General features: G+C 43.6%; 2 protein-coding genes across 2 annotated transcripts in view; one reads left to right on the plus strand and one right to left on the minus strand.

Annotated features, from left to right (window-relative positions):
- Nucleotides 1-51: 51 nt before the first annotated feature.
- LOC145548544 (sialoadhesin-like) lies at nucleotides 52-4,957 on the minus strand. The gene is made up of 7 exons (XM_081599097.1): nucleotides 4,217-4,957; nucleotides 3,882-3,917; nucleotides 3,466-3,726; nucleotides 3,144-3,392; nucleotides 2,893-3,060; nucleotides 1,782-1,849; nucleotides 52-492 (listed from the first exon to the last, which is right to left on the minus strand). Exons 1-7 carry the CDS (start codon nucleotides 4,242-4,244, stop codon nucleotides 388-390), a joined length of 915 nt encoding a protein of 304 aa, XP_081455223.1. The 5' UTR covers nucleotides 4,245-4,957; the 3' UTR covers nucleotides 52-387.
- Nucleotides 4,958-9,704: 4,747 nt separating this feature from the next.
- The window catches only part of LOC145548494 (low affinity immunoglobulin gamma Fc region receptor II-like), a 45,589-nt gene continuing 38,470 nt past the window's right edge, over nucleotides 9,705-16,823 (plus strand). The window contains exon 1 of the mRNA XM_081598954.1: nucleotides 9,705-9,860. The gene's annotated coding sequence lies outside the window, so the exon portion shown is untranslated. The remainder of the gene's footprint in view (nucleotides 9,861-16,823) is intronic.

Here is a 16,823-nt window from a genome sequence, read left to right on the forward strand (position 1 = left end):
TATTAGAGATCAGCGCTACGCTACAGAACACAAACACACGAAAATCTGAAATTTAAATTAGCTGCTTTTTATTTTTATAACAAAGCAAAAACAGAAAATGTCAGATCTTATTTAACACAGATTTTTCTGCAGATTTTATCTTTCAGTGGTTTTCACAGTTTGATCTGTAGCTGATTAGAGGAATGACTGAAATGCTCCAATTTGAATTATTTGATTTAAACAGAAAACCCAAACAAGAGAACAAAACCTTTGCTTCAGTCTAACATGTTTAGTTTATATTAGAAAAATCTAATAAAAATAAAGTTCCAAGTCATCGGTAGACTTAAAGCTTGAGGAAGAACTTATTCTTAGTAAAGAATCAATAGAAAGCCTGGATTAAAATAATCATCAGTTATAATCTGATGTTTGTTTCTGTGGGTCAGAGTTGAAATCTGTCAGCTGGTCGTCATGATGAGGCTGAAGGTCAGAGGTCATCTGGTCCTGGAGGAACATCTGGAATCACAGAAAAACATGAAACTAATTAAATCAGGTTGATTTATGGACAATGAAGCTCCATAAAAAATAGGTTTTACAGAAGAAAGTACATAATCGGCCACTAACTGTGCCAGTTCACCCAGTTAAAAAGATGAGAGGCCTGTAACTGACCTCAGCTATGAGAGACAGAATGAGAAAACAAAGCTAGAATATCGCACTCTGAAGCCTCCCTGGTAAGGTCTATTCAGGGGTCCTGGAGAGGAGGGTCCATCGGATAGTCGAACCTCGGATTCAGGAAGAGCAGTGTGGTTCTGGTTCTGGTCGTGGAACACTGGACCAGCTCTACACCCTCAGCAGGGTCCTGGAGGGTTCTGGGAGTTCGCCCAACCAGTCTACATGTGTTTTGTGGACTTGGAGACGGCGTTCGACCGGTTCCCTCGGGGGCCCAGTGGGGGGTTCTCCGGGAGTATGGGGTACCGGGCCCTTTGATACGGGCTGTCAGGTCCCTGTATGACCGGTGTCAGAGTCTGGTCCGCATTGCCGGCAGTAAGTCGGGCTCGTTTCCGGTGAGAGTTGGACTCCGCCAAGGCTGCCCTTTGTCACCGATTCTGTTCATTACTTTTATGGACAGAATCTCTGACCAGCCGAGGTGTTGATCCGTTTTGGTGGCCTTAGGATCGCATCTCTGCTTTTTGCGGATGATGTGGTCCTGTTGGCTTCATCGGAACGTGATCTGCAGCTCTCACTGGAGCGGTTCGCAGCCGAGTGTGAAGCGGCCGGGATGAGGCTCAGTGCCTCCAAATCCGAGGCCATGGTCTTGAGCCGGAAAAGGGTAGAGTGCCTTCTCCGGGTCAGGGGGGTCGTCCTGCCTCAAGTTGAGGAGTTTAAGTATCTGGGGATCTTGTTCACGAATGAGGGAAGAAGGGAGCGGGAGATCGACAGGCGGATTGGGGCAGCGTCTGCCGTGAAGCGGGCGCTGTACCGGTCCGTCGTGGTGAAGAGAGAGCTGAGCCAAAAAGCGAAGCTCTCGATTTACCGGTCGATCTACGTTCCCACCCTCATCTATGGTCATGAGCTTTGGGTCATGACCGAAAGAACGAGATCACGGGTACAAGCGGCCGAAATGGGTTTCCTCCTCCGCAGGGTGGCTGGGCTCTCCCTTAGAGAGAGAAGCTCGGTCATCCGGGAGGGACTCAGAGTAGAGCCGCTGCTCCTCCACGTCGAGAGGAGCCAGTTGAGGCTCGGGCATCTGGTCAGGATGCCTCCTGGACGAAACACTCTTCAAATTCATAAACCTTGAGTTTTACCTCTGGTTCTGCTTCTCTGTTGATTTTCTGTCGATAACGAACATTATTTGTCTTCACAGGGTCAGTGGCTGCAAAATGAAACAAACAACGGCTGTTAACATGGTTCACTATATTTAAATGTTAAATTTAGCAGGACTTGATAAACAGCAGAAAGTTTGCAGGTTTTTAACTCAACACCTTTGAACAGAGAGTCCCTAAAAATATCATGGTATCTGAAACTAAGCAGCAGAAAACAAACTTCTTGACCATTTAGAGAGGAAACATTTCACCACAACGCAGAAAATAAAACTCTGAAAGTTTGAACCAGAAACCAGTAAAACCACAGAGAGGCAAAACCAGTCTGAGCTGCTGGTCACTACAGGATGAGGTTTCACTTCTCATCAGATCGTCTCTGACATAGCAGAGACAAAAATGATTTAAAAGCTTTATTTGTTCTGCAGGTGAAGATCCTGCTAAATGTTTCTAAATGATTGATTATTGCTCTACAGGTCAACATTACAATCAATCAATCAGGTTTTTGGTTTGGCACATTTAGCAACAAAGCAGTTCAGAAAGCTTTACATTGTTCTGATATGTAACGACAGCACTTGGCAAAACGTAACGCTTCAATTGCTGACTTTGTTTCTTTGACTTTGTATTTTTATGATGTAAAGCACTTTGAACTGTTTTGTTGCTGAAATGTGTTTTATTAATGAATTTGACTCAGAGGGACGTTTGTGAGCGGAAACAGCCGCTTACAGAATAAAAGAAAAGTAGAATTTTAATGGGAGATATAAGATTAAAGTTGTTTTATTTCTCAACTTTAGCAGGTTAAATTAATCTGCTCCACATTTACTAAACCTTATGAACAGGAACCTGAACGACCACAGAGTCTATTTTAATCAGGTCGGAGAAAAACCTCAAACTGCTGAACAGAGAGAGAAATGTACCAACATTTACCAGAAAATAGAGCAGCTGACGACCAACAGAGGTTAGACTCGTCTAACTTGATCAATTTAATTTTGAGAAATAAAAAAATACATATTTTAGACGACATTAAAATAGACAACCAATGTGTCAATATTTGGTTTATTAAACCAACAGAGAATTGATAATTAAAGCTTCGTCTCACCATATTTTCTCTGAAAATATTGTCTCACCAGTAGAACCAGAGTCGGCAGCAAAACCACAGCGATTCCCCATCTGAGAGCCAGAATCACAAAGGGATCCAACTGGGAGGAAGATGAAGATGATGGAAGTGATGGAGAGGCTGAAGGACCAGAAGAGGTTGATGGTTTCTCTAGAATACATTTTTTTTATTTGATAATTGTCAAACAATTTCTCTTGAAAACCAAAGTTAATCAATATTTTCAATCCTCTGACCTTTGACCCAGATCCAGCTGGATGGAGACTCTCCATCCTGACCGCTGATGCTGCACTGGTAGAGGCCTTCATCAGAGCTGGAGACATGGAGGAGGGTCATGTGACCTGATGGTCCATCACCAATGAAGGAGCCATCTTTATAGAAAGCAGCTGGGAGGTTGTGGGCTGGACTCTTTGCTCTGCAGCTCAGAGTGACGTCATCTCCCTCCATCACAGGGAGGACAGGACTCTGCAGGATCACTGATCCACCTCAACACAGAGACAAACTACAGCATTTCATCCATTTCCACACAGCAACACTAACTCCACAGTCTGATCTTACCAGAGACAGAGAGCTGGATGCTGCTGCTGCTGCTGGGGGAGGATCCAGATGTGGACTCACACCAGTACACACCAGAGTCATCAGGGTACAAGTAGCTGATGCTGCAGGTAGAACCAGCTGAATTCCCCCATCCATCATCTCCACATCGCTTCCTGCTTGTGTTTCTCCTCACAGTCCATCCATCCTCACAGGTCAGAGTCACTGATTCTCCTTGGAAGAACTGAGATCTGCTGGGACTCAGAGTCAGAGCAGCTGGAGAAACTGAAGAGATTCAATGATTATTATTTTAGTTGTTAATAAAACTAAATAACATAATAATTATCCAAATTAACATTTTTCATTAAATTCTCAGACATAACCTTGAATCCAAAGGATGAACATTTAAAATCATTATAATGTAACATAAGTTCACCAACCTGGATCTGCAGAGCAGCTCAGCAAGAAGATCAGAACTAATAAAAATACATATTAGTTTAAAATGAAGCTGTGCTCTGATTTTGTGTAATTCAGCTGCTGTTATTTATTTATAAAGGTAAAATCTATTATTATCTGTTCAACTTGTTGAATAGCGTTGATTCACAACCATCATCTCCTGTCATTTATTGGACTGATCACATTTATACACAGAAACCTCCAGCCCCACAGTGATTCTATCACCAGATCCTATTAAATCCCATCCAGTAAAATGTCTCCAGTGTCTCAGACAGAGAGAAATGCTGATCCAGCAGAAAGAGACTAAAACTTTACTTACAGATCAGACAGTGAGATGTTCCTTCCATTGTTCTTCTCAGTGACCTGACGATGTTTGGCTGAAGCTGAGAACGGCTCACTGAGCCGCCTACTTCCTGCTGCTGGTCCGTCTGCTGCAGAGAGAGAGAGGAGGGCAGAGAGAGGAGGGGAGAGAGAGGAGGGGGAGAGAGAGGAGGGGAGAGAGAGGAGGGGCTGAGAGAGGAGGGGAGAGAGAGGAGGGGCAGAGAGAGGAGGGGGAGAGAGAGGAGGGGGAGAGAGAGGAGGGGCAGAGAGAAGAGGGGGAGAGAGAGGAGGGGGAGAGAGAGGAGGGCAGAGAGAGGAGGGGAGAGAGAGGAGGGGCAGAGAGAGGAGGGGCAGAGAGAGGAGGGGCAGAGAGAGGAGGGGCAGAGAGAGGAGGGGAGAGAGAGAGGAGGGGCAGAGAGAGGAGGGGGAGAGAGAGGAGGGGAGAGAGAGGAGGGGCAGAGAGAGGAGGGGCAGAGAGAGGAGGGGCAGAGAGAGGAGGGGCTGAGAGAGGAGGGGCTGAGAGAGGAGGGGCAGAGAGAGGAGGGGAGAGAGAGGAGGGGAGAGAGAGGAGGGGGAGAGAGAGGAGGGGAAGAGAGAGGAGGGGCAGAGAGAGGAGGGGCTGAGAGAGGAGGGGCAGAGAGAGGAGGGGGGGAGAGAGGAGGGGCGGAGAGAGGAGGGGGAGAGAGAGGAGGGGCAGAGAGAGGAGGGGAGAGAGAGGAGGGGCAGAGAGAGGAGGGGAGAGAGAGGAGGAGGGCAGAGAGAAGAGGGGGAGAGAGAGGAGGGGGAGAGAGAGGAGGGGGAGAGAGAGGAGGGGCTGAGAGAGGAGGGGCAGAGAGAGGAGGGACTGAGAGAGGAGGGGCAGAGAGAGGAGGGTCTGAGAGAGGAGGGGGAGAGAGAGGAGGGGCGGAGAGAGGAGGGAGAGAGAGAGGAGGGCAGAGAGAGGAGGGGAGAGAAAAGAGGGGCAGAGAGAGGAGGGTCAGAGAGAGGAGGGGGAGAGAGAGGAGGGGCAGAGAGAGGAGGGGAGAGAGAGGAGGGGCAGAGAGAGGAGGGGCAGAGAGAGGAGGGGCAGAGAGAGGAGGGGGAGAGAGAGGAGGGGCTGAGAGAGGAGGGGCAGAGAGAGGAGGGGAGAGAGAGGAGGGGGAGAGAGAGGAGGGGAGAGGAGAACCATGCAGTAGGACCAGGGCCGTTCAGAGACCTTTAGAGGGCTCATAGTTAAAAAGGGGCCCACGATCTTAAAACATTGTACAACAACATAACAACCCGTATTAATCAGTAATCTAATATTTAATCGGATCAAACTGTATCATTGTCATCAATGCAGAATCTAATCTAACTTTTCCCTGATATGTATTGTAATATGAATGAAATAAATAATTATTGATGTGACAGGTCACAGCTTTGACACCTGGGTGGTGTGTGTGTCGATGTGGGCGTGACGTCACCAGGTATGAATGGGAAGGACCTCAGTGAAGTCGCCCCCCACCTTCTTCAAATCAGACAAAATTGGTGTCAAATTTTTTGCTTGTGCTGCTATCATTTTAGAGATTAAGAAAAATGCTCTTCAGGGGCCAAAAGTAGGGGGGGGGCTGGTTAACCTTTTGACCTCTAACCTTTCATCATCTTCAAAGCCAAAACAGCAGAAACGTAGCCGAGTTGATCGTCACCAATTGTGTCTAATTTGGAGGGGAGGGGGAAGCAGCTTCACTCAGGTTACCAGCCTGTTAGCGCTTATTGCTTAGCCTGGTCAGTCTGTGTGTCAGTCTTTAGCTCAGTCTATATAACACTTAAATCATGAAAATCTTAAACAGAATCAATCAATGATTGATCAAAGAAGTGACCTGGAAACACACATCAGACAGATGATTCCCCGAGTTAACCCAGTGCAGCCCTCATTAGCTTTGCCGCACATCTACCGTCAGAAAATGACAAATGAGCCTCTGGTTGGAAAGGCACGTCTGGATTCTCTGCTTCTGCTTGGACCCGTTTGGAAGCGGCAGTGGCGCGCAGCGTCATCAGCTAACTGAATGAGATTCCTTCACTGCAGCTGAATCAAGTCCGCTGGAACTGATGACAAACAGGACATGGAGTCAGCTGGATCTAAATGAAGCTCCGTTGTAAGCCGTAAAGAAGAAGAAAGACGATCAAAATTAACTGTTAAAGCATTACAAAATAAAACAGCTTCAAAATGAGCTCAAAGCAAAGGTTCATAAAAGAGAAACATTAAAGAGATAATGCATAACGAAAGAAATTACAAGTGTTCAGCCTCATTGTAATGATCTAAAACTGTTGCTTGAAAATGCAAATATCTGTTATTCCCGTTTCCTACTGAAGACAAGACACCAGCGGCCTCATGTCTACATCGGCATGCGGTCCCATATTTTACAAAAAAGTCGGCATGTATAAAAATTAACTTTGCGTAAATATAGTTTTTCGCTGTCGTGAAAATGTGCTGCAGCCACAAACTTTTTCTGTGAATATCAAACTACAAAGCATCGAAACTCAAATACACTGAAATCTGATTACATTCAATGTTTAGCCCAATTGGCATCAAACCGATGTTTTTCATGATTTTATTAAAAACATTGAAACTGAACCGCATTTATTCCCAGACAATAAGCTAACACACAGAAGAAAATAAGGACGTGAAAACCTCGTTTGAACATAAATAGTACTTTTCCTCAATTTGTCTCATAAAGATGCAACTCATTGGTCTGTGAGCCGAAGTGCATGAAATGCATCTATGGGGTAATTTCATTCTCACCAAAAAGAAAACAGGATCAGCAGATTAACTCTAAACAGCATATTATCAAGGTGCGTCTGCAATCAGGCATCAATAGCTGCATAAAGGTGATCCGCCAATGTGGAGCTTTGTGTGGCGACACTAAGGTATAAATCTGATTCTCTGCTCCTCACAGCAGGATAACCACAAGTTGTCAACAACACCACCTGGGGAATTGCTCGAGGTTCGTGACCAAAGAGAACAAGACTTTTCCAAAAGTTAATTATATTTTATTGTTTTGTAGCCGGGGCATGTTGTCCCCCCGAATGTGCTGCTCTTCCTCTTCCTCTTGCCCATATATGGAAGACGCTGTGACAGAGCGCAGCTGGCTTGTTAGGGAGACAGGTAATCGGCATTTACATTTAAAAGCAGGTAGATCGCTGAGGCGATCAGATGCAGGCTGATGACTCGTGCAGAGGAAACTTACTTTAGAGAGTGACGTCATGACGCCGTTTACTGGTTTCACTTTAGAGAAGGTTAGGGCGGTTTCTTCTGATTTATCTGCTTAATGTTCTTGTCTAACCTGATCTCTTTTGTGTGTAGGTTGGCCTGTATGGAGGACCAAAACTGACATAATAATAAATAAAAGAATAAATATATATCGGACATAAATAAATAAAAGAATAAATATATAAATAAAAGAATAAATATATATCCAACATAATAATAAATTAAAGAATTCTTTTATTTAAGAAAAGGTTTGGGGACCCCTGCCCTACAGGAAGTTGATGCTCCATGTTGCCTAGCAACAAACCCCTGCAGGAAGCTGATGCTCCATGTTGCCTAGCAACAAAGCCCTGCAGGAAGTTGATGCTCCATGTTGCCTAGCAACAAACCCCTACAGGAAGCTGATGCTCCATGTTGCCTAGCAACAAACCCCTGCAGGAAGCTGATGCTCCATGTTGCCTAGCAACAAACCCCTGCAGGAAGCTGATGCTCCATGTTGCCTAGCAACAAACCCCTGCAGGAAGCTGATGCTCCATGTTGCCTAGCAACAAACCCCCTACAGGAAGCTGATGCTCCACGTTGCCTAGCAACAAACCCCTGCAGGAAGCTGATGCTCCATGTTGCCTAGCAACAAACCCCTGCAGGAAGCTGATGCTCCATGTTGCCTAGCAACAAACCCCTGCAGGAAGCTGATGTTCCATGTTGCCTAGCAACAAACCCCTACAGGAAGCTGATGTTCCATGTTGCCTAGCAACAAACCCCTGCAGGAAGCTGATGTTCCATGTTGCCTAGCAACAAACCCCTGCAGGAAGCTGATGTTCCATGTTGCCTAGCAACAAACCCCTACAGGAAGCTGATGTTCCATGTTGCCTAGCAACTTCTTTATCTTTGTTCAATTTAGATTTTTTTTTTATTTCAAAAGTACAAAGAAATTTGCACCAGAAACTGGACAAAAACACTTGGTAAGACTTTGTGGTTTTGCAGTGCATAAATAGGTCCAGAAGGTTCTATGTCATGGTTCTGTTCCTGCTGAGCCTTGAGGCCACAGGAACCCATTATTCAGCTGGTCTGGAAGTCGGCCTCCAGAACCATTAAGGGAGGATTTTCCAGATCTCCAGAGACAAACCAGAGATGTCAGCCAGAAACCATGGAGGAGGAGGGATGTTTGTTAGGCTGCTGGAGCTGATTGGACTGTGAGCTGAGAGACACGAATCTGGATTGATCACCAAAAATCCAGACAGAAGTTCAGCATCTGAAGCCCGACTGAGAGGTTTGTTTCCTGAGCAGAACCACAGATCCTCACTGAAGAGAAGCTCATGATGATGATAACTATGATTATTAAAAATTGTCATCTTGCTCCAGTTGCTACCATTAGGGGGCGCCTCTCTCCTTCTAATGCACAGGTGTCAAACTCCAGTCCTCTGCTGTCCTGCAACTTTTAGATGTGCCTCTGCTGCACCACCTGATTAGAATAATTAGGTCATTAGCAGGACTCTGGAGAGCTGATCTACATAAAGAGGAGGTAATTAACCCTTGTGCGAGCGAGCATTGAGGCAAACGTAGAGGACTGTGGAAAGTGATACAAGTTTTACGTGTGTGGGGTCGGTTGGACCCCATTTCTGGACACAAGGGTTAAGCTATTTCATCCCAGTGTTTTGTACCTGTGGCACATCTAAAAACTGCAAGACAGCAGCCCTGGGGTGAGCTGTGGTGGCGCAGGGGTTAAGCACAACCCCATATGGAGGCCTTAGTCCTTGACGTAGCTGTTGTCAGTTCGATTCCCAGCCTTGGTGACCTTTGCTGCATGTCTTCCCCATTCTCTCATTACCCACCTTTCTGTCAATTAACTATCAATAAAGGCCACTAGAACCTAAAACAAAAGTATAAAAAAAAAAAAGACAGCAGCCATGGAGGACTGACACCCTGATCTAATGCCATCTTCAATCTCTTCCAATAAACCAGCCTTCCTCATTTTCTACTTCATCTCATCCATGAGCCTTCCCCATAGTCTTCCTCTTTATCTCAGTTTTTGAATAAAAACGGTAAAAAACTCCTCATATTTATCAAAAGCCTTATACCCTGCAGCCCCTCCTCTCTCTTCCCCTCCTCTCTCTGCCCTCCTCTCTCTGCCCCTCCTCTCTCAGCCCTTGTCTCTCAGCCCCTCCTCTCTCAGCCCCTCCTCTCTCTCTCCTCTCTCTCCCCCTCCTCTCTCTCCCCTCCTCTCTCTCTCCTCCTCTCTCACCCCCTCCTCTCTCTCCCCTCCTCTCTCTCCCCTCCTCTCTCTGCCCTCCTCTCTCTCTGCAGCAGACGGACCAGCAGCAGGAAGTAGGCGGCTCAGTGAGCCGTTCTCAGCTTCAGCCAAACATCGTCAGGTCACTGAGAAGAACAATGGAAGGAACATCTCACTGTCTGATCTGTAAGTAAAGTTTTAGTCTCTTTCTGCTGGATCAGCATTTCTCTCTGTCTGAGACACTGGAGACATTTTACTGGATGGGATTTAATAGGATCTGGTGATAGAATCACTGTGGGGCTGGAGGTTTCTGTGTATAAAATTGATATGATTGTATAATAATTGTGGGACAAAAGTGGTAGGAGTTCAATGACCAGTGGGTTGACTGAATGTTGTTGAAGCTCTTTGGGTTCTCTGGACTTGACAGAGCTAAACAAGTACAAAGTCATTTACCACCAATCAGTATAAAAACAGAGCAAATAAAAATAAATATGATTTCTGAATTACACAATTTTAAAGCAAATTGTGTTCAACATGTTCAGCTTTAGTTTATAATGAATACATATTTATTTTTATTTTTTCTCTAGTTCTGATCTTCTTGCTGAGCTGCTCAACAGATCGAGGTTGGTGAACTTCTGTCACATTTAAAAAATACTTTAAATATTCAAAGATAAGCTTTGGAATAAAGGTTACATCTGACCCAGATAGCACACGATGTTAAATCAACGTTGAAAAATAGTTAGAATCATTGATTTTTGGTTGAAGTCAAACCCTAACCCTAACCCTAACCCCCAAACTGGAGCAGTGGCTCAAACAGATTCGGAACAACATCAGACATCTCAGTCCAGAAATGTGCAGTTCTAGGCACATGCAAGATACTGCGCAGAACCCTCAAGCTCCCAGGCCTCTGGTAGAGGACCCGAGCTCAGAGGATGTAAGAAACCACCTACGGAGGGTGAGAAGGGAATTTCTATTTTTATTTTTTATATATATATCATACATCAATATCAGAATATTCCATTCCTATTCTATTGTTATAGCCACTAATCATATTTAAATATGCTGAACTATGTATTAAAAACATACTTAAATAATGCAATTATTTATAAATGTAGCTTTGACAGATGTTTGAATTTGGTTTCCAGTAACAAAAATACATGTTATGATCGATTAAATGCGCTGATACGTCATTTTGCCTTCTAAACACATAACGCTGAGGGGAGTGGTGGACCGCTCCAAGATGGCCGCCCTAAATCTCGTCAGCGACAATAGGCGAGAGCGGCCATGAGGCGTCTATCCTTATATTATGTCTATGCTGAGGCATCTTCTGTTGTTTTGATAGAGCAAAGTAGGAGGGACTACCGCTCCAAGATGGCCGCTGTATTTCCTGCGCCGGAGTAGCCAATGCGGGGTCTACTCTTATATTATGTCTATGATTCGGCACACATGATTTTAATAGATGTCTGCTTAACGGGGTTTTGCTGCAATGAAAACATGCAGGTCAGTTTGCCTTGAGTACAAGGTTTGGGGAAGAACTCGTGATCTAAATGTTCAATCAATGGAAGCTGTTTTTCACACCCCTTTCCCCCCACCACCCACCCCTCACCTGGACCCATCTACCCCTCAATTTCCTCCCCCTTTCCACTCTCCTCCCGTCCTCCTTGGGCTCTGGGTGAAACAATTTTAATTTTAGGTGAGGGTTTTGAATTTTCACATTTTATTTTTTTTAAGATTTTTTTTACCTCTAGTGGGCTTTATTTGATAGTTAATTTACAAGAAAGGGGGGTAATGAGAAAAGGGGGAAGACAGGCAGCAAAGGTTGCCAAGGCCGGGAATCTAACCTGCGAGCCTCCTACTTTGCTGCGTCGGGGACCGGACCAGGGGTGGGCAACTCCAGGCCTCCTGCAACTTTTAGATGTGTCTCAACTTCAACACACCTGAGTCAAATAATGAGGTCATTAGCAGAACTCAGGAGAACCTGCCTGAACAGAGGAAGTGATTCAGCTATTGGATCCAGGTGTGTTCTACCAGGGAGACATCTAAGAGTTGCAGGACACCGGCCCTCGAGGACCAGGATTGCCCATCCCTAAGGCCTCCATGTGTGCAATCTGTGCAGTTTGTTGCACCCCTCATCACCTTCTCATCTCCCCCTACTCCCTCCCAAAACTCCCCACACCCACCTGCTCCTCCCAGCCTTCCCCTCTTTGCCCCCCTCATTCCTTCTTCCCTCCCCCCATCCTTGAGCTCTGGGTCAGAACATTTTATTAATAAGTGGGGGTTAATCATGTTTTCCATTATGCACTACATGTTGAGAACAGTGGGTTGTGATTCCTTTATGTACATTTTCTTACTTGTCTGTAAATATTATTACTGACTGTGCATAATGTGTTGACACAAAAACATCTACAAGTCTCTACTAGGAGTTGTACAGTCCGACTCCCCTTTTTACACTAGTGGTTTGTCCCAACCAAACAGCCACTTTGCTGCTGGTTTGTTTGCAACTGGCTTCTGAATTGAATTCTCCTCTGAGCAGTTTTATGGTAAGTTTTTCAATATTACTTTGATCTTAAATGTGTTTATTGAAAAATAAGGGCATTGTTTTGTGCCCATAGTAATCCTGGTTATTTTGGGGCAAAACAGATATTTTTAATAATTGAGGTCATGTCTCATTTTGTATTATTTTCATCCTGCCCACTGCTCCAGGCCTAAGTATGAAATCCTGTGAGATTTTGTGAGATTTGAGTTTTTAAAATAGGGCGGGGCCTATTGTTTGGTCTGGGAGAGCATGTGGTGGACAAGGAAGTGTAAGGCTGGCTGCTCCAGGTGGGCTTTAAATTGTTGTGATAGTAATCACTTGTTTTTCATTTTTTTATGATGTGCTTAGGGACGTGCTTAGATGTGTCTCTGTTCCAGAACAACTGAGTTATATATTTGCATGTCGGTCTGCAGCCATCAAGAAGTGCAGAAGGTTGTTAATCATCCACAGATTAAATCCAGGTGAGGCAGAAAGGAAACACTTAAAACATGTAAGGCACTAAACCTGCTAATGACTGATTCAGTCTGTTGTTTCTTGGATTGGTAACTGGTTAAACTGAACTGGTCTATTATTACTGGTGTGGGATCTTTATCAGCACGTGGACATTTTGTAATGAATTTAATAAACTTATTTGGAAATATTTGTAGTTGTTTGAAGATTAAACCAGCTATTTGATGGAAGTTTGTTCTGTATAAATTATAAATAATTTTTCCAACTACAATATAAATCACCTTTTGCTCTATTTATCTGTCTCTGGTGTGTTATAACCCTGATCCTCCTGAGTTTTATCTTTGGTTTTCTGATAAACAGCCTTTATTTTAAATATTGATTCCTCATTTAACATGAGTGCAGCATATAATCCTACCTAGACTGCAGCTTCAGGTAAATGTAGTTGTAAACTTAAGTAAATTTAATGAAAGATTAAGATATATATTACAGTGAGTGTACTGGGAACTATTGGTTTATTTTCTCGACCTGTAACCAGTACTGTTAATCTTTCAATGTCTTCAGAACTTTTCAAATGTTTATCATTTCTAACGGCACCTTCCTCATTTATTTTTTGTTTTCAGCCGTTGCTCTGCAGTTTGACTGAAAGCTGACTCTTGAGGATGCAGTAAACTGTCAAGTGGCTTCTTACACGCCAGAATGAGGAAACATCACAAGGAATCAAAGTGACGCCAACCGAGTGAAACTGGGTTACCACATTGTACTGTTTCTCTGGTTCATACAGTACAAAGCTTAACCTATGGACTCTGTTCTTCTGTGGACAATAGACTGTTATTCTGACAGTCAAAAGATCAATTGTTAAGATCTGTCCTCTTTTCTTAATAATGTTATTCAACTATGTTGTCATTTTACTTTTGTACACAATTACCATTACCTGCTAATAAGTGTTTAACCAGTGAAGAAACTTTAGTGGTATGTTATGTAGACCTATCAGACCTAAAAATGTACATAAATCATTAGCTTTCATTCAATATGAAATCAACCCAAATATGCATGTAGATCCACATTCAGATGAAGGTTGAATCAATGTTGATATATCAGTTATGGTTGAAACCCTAACGTTGATTCAACATACAAGTCACCGACCACTTTCAATGTTTCAATATCAGCGTTCAACGTTGATTCAATGTTTCAATCATTCTGTGCTATCTGGGGAGAATTTAATTTAAAAAAATGATTTTGATAATTTTTGAATATGATGCTTTTTAGTTTTGTTAACTGAAATCATGATAATTGAATCTCTTCAGTCTCTCCAGCTGCTCTGACTCTGAGTCCCAGCAGATCTCAGTTCTTCAGAGGAGAATCAGTGTCTCTGACCTGTGAGGATGGATGGACTGTGAGGAGAAACACAACCTTAGAGACCAGGACTTGGTGTGGAGATGGATTTGGGAGATCAGCTGTTCTACCTGTGAGTCACCATTAGACTCTGGTGTGTACTGGTGTGAGTCCACATCTGGATCCTCCCCAGCAGCAGCAGCAGCATCCAGCTCTCTGTCTCTGGTAAGATCAGACTGTGGAGTTAGTGTTGCTGTGTGGAAATGGATGAAATGCTGTAGTTTGTCTCTGTGTTGGTGGATCAGTGATCCTGCAGAGTCCTGTCCTCCCTGTGATGGAGGGAGATGACGTCACTCTGAGCTGCAGAGCAAAGAGTCCAGCCCACAACCTCCCAGCTGCTTTCTATAAAGATAAAGTCGTCATTGGTCATGGAGCATCGGGAAACTTTACTCTTAAAACAGTGAAGAGATCTGATGAAGGCTTTTATAAATGCAGCATCAGCGATCAGGGAGAGTCTCCATCCAGCAGGATCTCTGTGGAAGGTCAGAGGATTTAAAATATTGTTAAACTTTGGTTTTTATTAGAAATTGTTGGGCAGTTATTTAATAAATTGTTTTATTTTAGAGAAACCACCAACTGCTTCTGATCCTACAACCACTTCTGATGCTCCACCCTCTCCTTCACATCCATCATCATCTTCATCTTCATCTTCCTCCCAGTTGGTTCTCTACATCCTCGTGTCTCTAGGATGTGTGATTCTTGTGGTTTTCCTGCTGATTCTTACTGGTACGTGTTCTGAAGGTGAGACAAACCTTTGTTTATCCATTTTCTGTTGGTTCAATAAAGTTTAACATCTATAATCTGAAATAGTTTGATCTGTAAGAGAATTACATCAAAATGTTTATCAACATTGTTTTTGTAGGAAATCTAGAAGTTGGAGAGAACAATATTACCTACAGTGACGCCCAAACTTCACATCGACAACAGAAAAACAAATCAAATCAAGGTGAGATTGTCTTTTTATTTTGTTTTAGAACTCAAGTTAAAAAGATTTACCTCTTTGGAATTTTTATTTTATTTGTTTTAGAAACAGATGTTTTAAAAAGGCAGACAATTTTTCAATTCAAGACCTTTATAAGAACAGAAAATATTTAAATAAAAACTATAAATTAATTCACTGATATCAGCAACAAAGAATAAACAGGAAATAAGTAATAAATATGTTGTGTTGATAGTGTTTGAGTAATAAAATCATTTCAGTAAAGTGAATGAACAAAAACTGTTTTAGAAAGTGATGGTCACTATTGAAACATCAGAGCTTATTATGCTGTAATATATTTTCTATCCAACCCTTTCATGCATAGCGGTCTCTACAGCGGACAGCAATCTAAAAGCCATTTTCTTGAGCTTTTGTGGATTTTTATGTTGTAAATGCACACAGACCACTGAAGACCACTAATTATGTCATAAAATAAACTATCAACTATATATAAATATTTTTGTTTGAAAGAAACTAATCATGGAGTAAGAAAACTGTAAAAATCTAATATGAGATGAAGTTTAAGTTATTTGCAAAACAGAAGCTGTGAAATTTACCAACATTTACCAGAAGTAACAGCAAATAAACACAGACAGACGTTATATTTGTCTCGCATGACCATTTATCGAGGAATATATATATATATAATATATATATATATATATATTATATATATATATATATATATATATATGTACATATATATATATATATTCCCTTCTCACCCTCCGCGGGTGGTCTGTTTCATCCTCTGAGCTCGGTCCTCTACCAGAGGCCTGGGAGCTTCAGGTTCTCCTCCAGTATCTTGGCTGTGCCTAGAACTGCACATTTCTGGACCGAGATGTCTGATGTTGTTCCTGGGATCTGTTTGAGCCACTGCTCCAGTTTGGGGGTGACGCCCCGAGGGCCCCGATGACCACAGGCACCACTGTGGTCTTCACCTTCCAGGTCTTTTCCAGTTCCTCCCTGAGGCCCTGGTATTTCTCCAGTTTCTCCTTTTTCCTGATGTTGTATCACTTGGTATTGCTACATCCACCACAACGGCTTTCCTCTGTTCTTTATCCACCACCTCAATGTCCGGTTGGTTCTCCATCACCATCTTGTCTGGATCTGAAGTCCCACAGGATCTTAGCTCGGTCATTCTCCACCACTTTTGGGGGTGTTCCCCACTTTGATCTCAGGGCTTCCAGTCCATATTCTGCAGATGTTCCTGTACACTATGCCCGCCACTTGGTTATGTCGTTCCATGTTCGCTTTCCCTGCCAGCATCTTGCACCCTGCTGTTATGTGCTGGACTGTCTCAGGGGCCTCCTTGCACAACCTACACCTTGGGTCTTCTCTGGTGTGGTAGATCTGAGCCTCTCTGGTGTTTAGGGCCTGTTCCTGTGCAGCCAGGATGAGAGCCTCTGTGCTGTCCTTGAGTCCAGCTTTCTCCAGCCATTGGTAGGTTTTCCTGACATCAGCCATTTCAGTTATTTGTCGGTGGTATATCCCATGTAGGGGCTTGCCCATGATGGTACTTCCAGCACCTTGTCCTCTGTTCCCCATTGCCTGAGACATTCGCTGAGCACATCGTCCGTTGAGGCTTTGTCCTTGATGTATTTATGGATCTTGGATGTTTCATCCTGGACAGTGGCTCTCACACTCACTAGTCCTCTGCCTCCTTCATTATGGCTTGTATACAGTCTCAGGGTGCTGGATCTGGGGTGGAACCCTCCATGCATGGTTAGTAGCTTCGAGTCTTAACATCCGTGGCCTTCATCTCTTCCATTGGCCAGCTTGTTCATAGCTT

The sequence above is a fragment of the Poecilia reticulata genome, chromosome 18 (genome assembly GCF_904066995.2).
Source record: "Poecilia reticulata chromosome 18, P_reticulata-male-v2, whole genome shotgun sequence".
NCBI lineage: Eukaryota > Metazoa > Chordata > Actinopteri > Cyprinodontiformes > Poeciliidae > Poecilia > Poecilia reticulata.

What these genes read in the sequence shown, in the direction of transcription:
- LOC145548544 (XM_081599097.1), bottom strand. Translation starts at nt 4,244, where the DNA reads ATGGAAGGAACATCTCACTGTCTGATCT. An exon ending in GAGCTGCTCTGCAGATCCAG is followed by an intron (nt 3,727 to 3,881) that starts GTTGGTGAACTT and finishes GAATCTCTTCAG; the next exon opens with TTTCTCCAGCTGCTCTGACT. An exon ending in CAGCTGGATCTGGGTCAAAG is followed by an intron (nt 3,061 to 3,143) that starts GTCAGAGGATTG and finishes AATGTATTCTAG; the next exon opens with AGAAACCATCAACCTCTTCT.